The following is a 6,968-nucleotide window of genomic DNA, read 5'->3' on the forward strand; positions in this document are numbered from 1 at the left end:
TAGGTTATATATTATAAAGCACATACCTAAATTTTCTAGGTAATATGATAAGTCAAAACTTATAAATTAAAGATGGAAAATTTAAATAATTTAGAAAGAGAAAATCTGACATGCTAATTATATTTAAAATGCAACATGAACAGTTGTGTTAAACACTATTTTAAAAAGACAATCTTCTGGCCCGGCTGTGCGTGGTTCAGCAGTTGAGCATCAACCTAGGATCCAGGAGATCGCGGTTCGATTCCCGGTCAGAGCACATGCCCGAATTGCAGGCTTGCAGCCGATCAATGATGAATCTCTTTATATTGATGTTTCAACTCTCTCTCTCCTTCTCCCTTCCTCTCTGAAATCAATAAGAATATATATTTTTAAAAATAAAAAGAAGCCCGGCCGGGCGTGGCTCAGTGGTTGAGCGTCGACCTAGGATCCAGGCGATCAGGGTTTGATTCCCCGTCAGGGCACATGCCCGGGTTGTGGGCTCGATCAATGACTCTCTCATCATTGATGTTTCTGTCTCTCTCTCTCCCTCTCCTTTCCTCTCTCTGAAATCAATAAAGATATATTAAAAATAAATAAATAAAAATTAAAAAAAATAAAAAGACAATCTTCCGTTGGAAATACTTCACACACTGACTCCCTCATCATGCCAGGCAACAGGGCTGTCACTGCAATATGCTCTTATCCTTAAATACTTAAGAAAAAAACAGAACAGTGGCAAGAACTTACGCTCGTGATCTCGTCCTTACAGAACGCTATGGCTTCAGGCTGCTTGCTAGGAGGAAAAGCTGCTTCGAACGCCTCTTTTGCTGCAGATGCAGCTGGTGCATACGTGTCACACTGAGCCATGAGCCAATAGCCCATTAAACTTTTTAAATACGGAGCCAAGTGTTTCTTAACTTTGAGGATAAGTTTTTCAAAAGCTTGCTGTGTGGCTTCTCGAACCCGGCGGTCATGGTCCTATTCAAAGTACAAGATGGTTTAAAATAGCTCTTGCCCATTAAAACAAATACAGGTAATTCTGGATATGCTATGATGACCCATTAATAAGAATTCAACTATGTACAGAGCTACGCTAAAGTCAGTTACTATGTGAAGTAATTGACTAATTTTTCCTTTCCCCTTCTCCCAATGAGAGAAGAACTACTGTACTAAAGACAGAGTCAAGTCTAGGCCTTAAACAATTAAGCAACTGGTTCTCATTCTTCTGTAGCAAAATACAAAGAAATTAAACTGCCTAATTTATTGTGACTAGAAAGTATCTGAGTAATTCTGACCTAATTTTTGAAAGCAGAGACTCCCTATAAACTTCATACAACCCAACATGGTCCAATCTGCAGAGCAATACTGACATAACACTTCATAATCCTCACCAAAAATGTCCTATAAACCTGACAGTCTCCATAACTTCAATAAAAAAAAATACAACAGCCCTGGCCCGATAGCTCAGTTGGGTAGAGCATTGTCCTGATACACCAAGGTTGCAGGCTCGATCCCCAGTCAGGGCACATATGAGAATCAACCAATAAATACATAAATAAATGGAACAACAAGTTGAAGTCTGTCCTCACCCCCCACTTCCTCTCTCTAAAAATCAATTTTTAAAAAAATACAACATAAATAAGCTAGTAAAGTCTTGATACTTACAAGAGAAATTTTGCAAAAAATTCTTGGCCAGTAAGGAAGAACTCCTTTCACAATTTCTGTGTCTCTCTCTGAACACATGGTTCCAAATTCTTGCATAGCCTAAAAGTAAATTATTATCATTGTTAAGTATCAACAGGCATAATATTGGCTATAGATTACATTCATTCTGCTCTACAAGTTTTGCCTGTTTATGTAATGGGAGAACACGAGGTTTTGTTTGTGCCACATGGGACTAATCTGAAGAGTTCCTTTACAGGCTAGTATGGCAGAAACTTTTCAGTTGTTTTTAAAAAATAAAATACATCATATTTTATAATGGGAAAAAACCAATACAGCCAGAAATCTAAAGTGGTTCCAAAAAGTGCAGAGCAACACACTAATTTATAACCTACAAGGTAAGTACAAACTAAGCTTAAGTCTACGTGTCAGAAAAAAGTACAACTGTAAAAGAAATTAGTAGTGACAATTCATTTCTTTACATAAAATATGCCAATTATACTTTAATAAAAGAATTATCTTAATCATTTTAATGAAAATAAAACTTGCTTTTAATTTTGTCGTGACATCTTTCTTAGAAAGTTTCCGCAGCACCATTCGGAAATCAGAATCTACGAGATTGTCTATTTCTTCAGCTCCTTGAACAGCAGGAACATAGCCTAGGTCACTCTGAAATGTTCCAAAACCAATAAATCCAGGCACGGTTCCCTGCTCTTTGGCAAGAAGTTCTGCAGCTCGGCCACTGTTTGAAGGCTGGTAAGAAAGTAGAGAAAAAACGTCACATTCCAGAAAGAGCTCAAAACTTAACACAGGCTCCTGAGCAGGCCCATGGCAATTCTACGGGAGAGCACACCCTCGTGCAAGAACCTTTTCTTTTAGCCTAAGGTTTCACTGCAATGTTCCCCAAAGGTGACTGTTTCTGTCACCAAGAAGTTACCAATAATGATCCCAGGAGCTATTTCCTGGTTTCCTAAACATTGGAAAAATGTTTCTTAAACTGGGTACAATCCATTAGTGGCTTATGCTATCAAGTTAATGAGCCATGACAGCATTTTAAAGGCAAAGAATAAATATTTAAAATCAGAGAATGCATCATGTATGGTAAGCCTAAGTACTGTTTTACAAAATGTGTTACTTCCAAGCTTTGTATAAATAGTATGTATATATACATGTGTACTGTGTAATGATGTAAAGATAACTCATAAATGGATTACATCTTTCCATTCATCCATTCATTCAACAAATACTCATTAAGCAAACACCGTGCAACAAGTCTAATGATAGCTGCTTCTAGACTAGAGTTCCTTGAGGGAGGACACACTCACTGCCACATACTCAAACCCCAGCCTAACCTCTTTGGGCTAAAATGGTCACAAATTATATTATCATGGACATAAAAATCAATGCAAAGGTCATAAGATACATGACTTTGTTTTGAGCCATGATCAGTGGTCTGACAGACTGATACACAACGTAGCAGTCTCCTAGTTCCAGAAGTTAAGGGATTAGTTGTGACAAAACATTTGAACTGTTGAAAGAAATTAACATATTGTATCTAACAGGAAAATGTCCAGGATGACACAACTCATCTAGACAACTCATCTAAACTCCTTTGTTTCTTATTCCTCTGTCAGAATGTTCATAGGGTTAGCCAAATGTGTAATTCGATCTACTCATACCCAGCGAAACTGTATGGAAAACTTACTGTCAAGGAATAATCTGGACTACTTTCTAAATTAAACTGAGTGACCAGAAATGAAAATGATGGCCTGAATTACACTTTTTCAAAAAAGAAGCATGTAACACTAATTGCAAAAAGGCTATTTTAAAGCTTTATTAAAATGTACATTATTCAATTTGTCTTTCTCAATATTGATACATGAACAAAGAGCGACAAAGAAAGTGAACTACAATATAATTCTGAAAACTAAATGTGATAACCTTAGGACATCAAATTTCATCTATAACCCCATTTGTAAACAGCTTTATGATGAAACAGAATAATGAAGTAGTATAAAAATAACTATCACTAAAAGCTAAAGGAATCAAGGCTGAATTCTGAACTGACCTGAATTATCAGAGTTGGACAGTGATAACTGGGAGCAGGAGAAAAAATATCAGAGTTCCAGTTTCCAAATTAAAAGTAAATTATTTTTAAATGTGCTGTTTATTTTATTCAATGTCTACTTTGAGTTTAAAATACAGTTACTATTTCTTATTACTTACTCTATCATGTTAGATGTTTATACCCACAGTTCAAAAATCAGGAACCTTGATTGTTTCTGGTGGTTAATTTTCTTATACCACACCTACTTCATTCCTTTGCGCTTGTCTTCCAGAGGTACTTGAGTGGCAAGCTTGAGTCTACAGTTTAAATACCAAACTCAGAACAGATCTTTCAACAGCCGGCCTCAGCTGTTTCCAGTCTGTTCTTCTACCACCCTTTTCTTCCCTTTCCTCAGCTGGGCTGCCATGATTATGTTCCAGTCCCAAATCTGAATTCAAGGATTCCTGAATATGCTATGCCTTTTCATAATTCGGTCTTTGCATAATATCTTCTCTCCACCTGAAAACCTCTCCTTCCTTTTCATTACCTAACAAACTCCTACTCATCCTTCAAAAGCTCACTCATCTTTTCAGTATCTGCCTCCCTCAGGTCAATCATTCTCTTCTGTTCTCCCACTTCCTTTCTACTAACACCTCTTATCATAATTCTCTAATACATTATAATTATTTATATACTTATCTGTCTCTATCATGAAGAGGGGACATTTGTCTGTCACCTTTGAACATATGACATTCAGGATTCAATGACTGCCACTCAAATCCCAACTCTGCAACTTCCTGACTGTAAGTTAATTTCTTAAGCTTCTGTCCCATCATCTTTAAAAGGAGGTAACTGTAGCTAAAACCTTATTTGGGTTGTCAAGATTAAAGACACATTTCTAAACCACCACAGTAATAATTGATTCCAGTCATCATCACCAAGGAGTGAGTCTGTGGGGGAGAACAGGACATTCCCAGTCTCAAACCAGCACTTAACATATTGTTAATAGCCAGTGGACAAAGCTCTCCAAGCGATGAGACGAACACCAGCAACGGGACAAACAGGCATGGGTCTCCCGCTGCGACGGGGAGAGTCATTCCGTCAAAACGGTTTAACCTGAATCGAGTCATAAGGAATCAGACAAATCTAAATTAAGCAAAAACTGGCCTAGAGGCTTCCAAACAGTCGATGTCATAAAAGAACCTTCCCCCAGGAAAAACAAAAACGCTGGGAAACTGTCAAGATCTAAACAACTAATGGGAGTGGCTATAGCACTGGGATGCTTTTTGAACGCTATGGCTAAAAATAACGTTATAGGGGACAGTGCTGAGGCGGCCACAGAAATCTGAAAACAATGCTGCGTTATTGGCCAAAAAGCACTGCGCTTAAGCTTCCTGGCGGTCCAGCCGCTCGCGGTTACGTAGAAGGGCGTCAGTTTTAGACGGCACGCGGAGCGCTTAGGAGCTGTCATCATTTCCGCGAGTAAGTCGACGTCCACGCCTGGAGAGCGAGAGCAATATACCACCGGCGAGTCTCCGTAAAGAGCGTGCTGTCGCCGTACTACTGCTCCCTAAAATATTTCCCTCACATTTGAAACAGAACCCAGAACATCCTTTCAGTAAAAGGGTCCAGGCGCCGCGAGGGTCCGCGTGGCTGCGGGAGGGACCGGGGCGGAGGCGGGGGCGCGAGGGCTTCGGCCTGGACCCCGGACGAGGGGCGCCGGGGCGCGGAGCTCGGGGACCGCCCGCGACCCCTCGCCCGCGGCTCCGCCCGCCCGCCGCGCAGCTGCCGCCCCGGGTCACGCCGCCGAGGCGCCGGTTCCTCAAGAGCGCGCGCCCGGCGCCCGGCGCGGATCCATTCCTCCCGGCGCCGCCACCTGCACAGCCCCGCCGGCGGGGACGCTCACGGGCGGTCACACTCCACACGCACGCTCGCCGCCCGGCCCGGGCCGGCCCCCTCGCGCTCACCCTCAGGTTCCCCTTGGTCCTCTGCTTGTTCTTCCCGCCCATGGTCGCGGTCTCCGCCGCACTCAGCCCGCTACCCCGGGCTTGACAGGGCCCGGCCACAACTTCCGGCCCTGCCCCCGGAAGTGGTCCTTTGGGAACAACTTCCCCGGCCCTCCCCTTCCGCCACCCACTCCGGTCTTCCGACAGCTCCACTTCTGCTCCCGCCTCCCGCGATGCGCTTGACAGCCCGCTGGCGTTACGTCACAACGAGAGCCACGCCTCCCTAAATGACGTCTCCCCTGCCCAATAGGAAGCCAAGCCCGGGACCAAGGCGCAGAACCTCCCCTTCCTCGGTTGCCGGAGCCGAGATTGATTCCGTCTCAGCCTAGGGAAGGTTGGCTGGTGCGGCAGAAAAGCGTTTTCGCACAAGGGTTGCGGTAGAATAAGGTGGCTGCGGTGACTGCGGGGCGATGGGGAGGTGTGCGACCTTTCGAAATGCAATCATCCGCATCATCTGGGCATTTGTTAGAAACACAGGCTGGCAGGCCCACTCGCGACTAATAACTCAGATTCTGCATGTTAAACCAGAGTATTAGGCCTTGTTAAAATCTGAGAAGTGCTCTGGGCAGTATTCCCTCTAAATTCCCCTTTTCGTACTGTGACGGTAACGTGAAGTTTTAGAGAGGGGTAATGTGGGAGTCTATTAAATTTGAAGCGTACGGATCTCATTTTGATTTTGCTTCTCACAATCACTAGAGAAACAAGCACCCGTTGCCTCTCGTGTCCAGTCACCCTTTTGTACTCAATGGTATGATACTGAGCTCTGCAAACTCTCCTTCATTGGACTGGCTCCTGGGCAGGCGCTGGGAGACCCGAAAGACCAGGATGCGGCAGGGGGAGCCCCGCTGGGCAGCAGCCTTTGCCAGGGGAGCTGCAACCGGATTAGGCAGCAGTGAATTTCAGTCTCCCGCCCTTTAAACAATAGGACCAGCCTCACTGCACCTCAGGGAGCCAGTGGCAGCCAGGAAGAACCCACCTCCCAAGTGGTCTGGGTCCTAGCTGTGTGCCCTGTCCCCAGATGTCAGCACCAGGCCTGATCCCATCACTGAGGAGCAACAGCCAGGCACCATCTTCTCTTCAAGGGCTTGAACAGAGTCCCAGCCATCAGGGCCCCTCCAAACTACTCTGACTACACCCTCTTTCCCTCCCCCCTTCCTTCCCTTACCATAGGTGCTGCAGGATAGGAAAGGGGCTTGTCTCCCCCGGCTGCTTATGGAAGTGGGGTTCTTGCAGTACTGCTAGAATAAGCATTTCTGGAGGCCCCCACCGGGGAA

The 6,968-nt window shown here is 44.1% G+C and overlaps 1 protein-coding gene across 2 annotated transcripts in view; it reads right to left on the reverse strand.

The window, feature by feature from the left end:
* Positions 1–5,761, reverse strand: part of LTN1 (listerin E3 ubiquitin protein ligase 1) — a 46,066-nt gene extending 40,305 nt beyond the window's left edge. For both annotated transcript variants that reach the window (XR_013998099.1, XM_081163024.1), the window contains exons 1-4: positions 5,656–5,761; positions 2,191–2,394; positions 1,645–1,743; positions 727–957 (exon numbers count right to left, since the gene is read on the reverse strand). Coding sequence is in view for 1 of the 2 variants with exons in the window: in XM_081163024.1 (XP_081019150.1) it covers positions 727–957; positions 1,645–1,743; positions 2,191–2,394; positions 5,656–5,697 (576 nt within the window). In the remaining variant the exon portion in view is untranslated. The remainder of the gene's footprint in view (positions 1–726; positions 958–1,644; positions 1,744–2,190; positions 2,395–5,655) is intronic.
* Positions 5,762–6,968: the final 1,207 nt, after the last annotated feature.

The sequence above is a fragment of the Miniopterus schreibersii genome (assembly GCF_964146895.1).
Source record: "Miniopterus schreibersii genome assembly, contig: HAP1_SCAFFOLD_145, whole genome shotgun sequence".
NCBI lineage: Eukaryota > Metazoa > Chordata > Mammalia > Chiroptera > Miniopteridae > Miniopterus > Miniopterus schreibersii.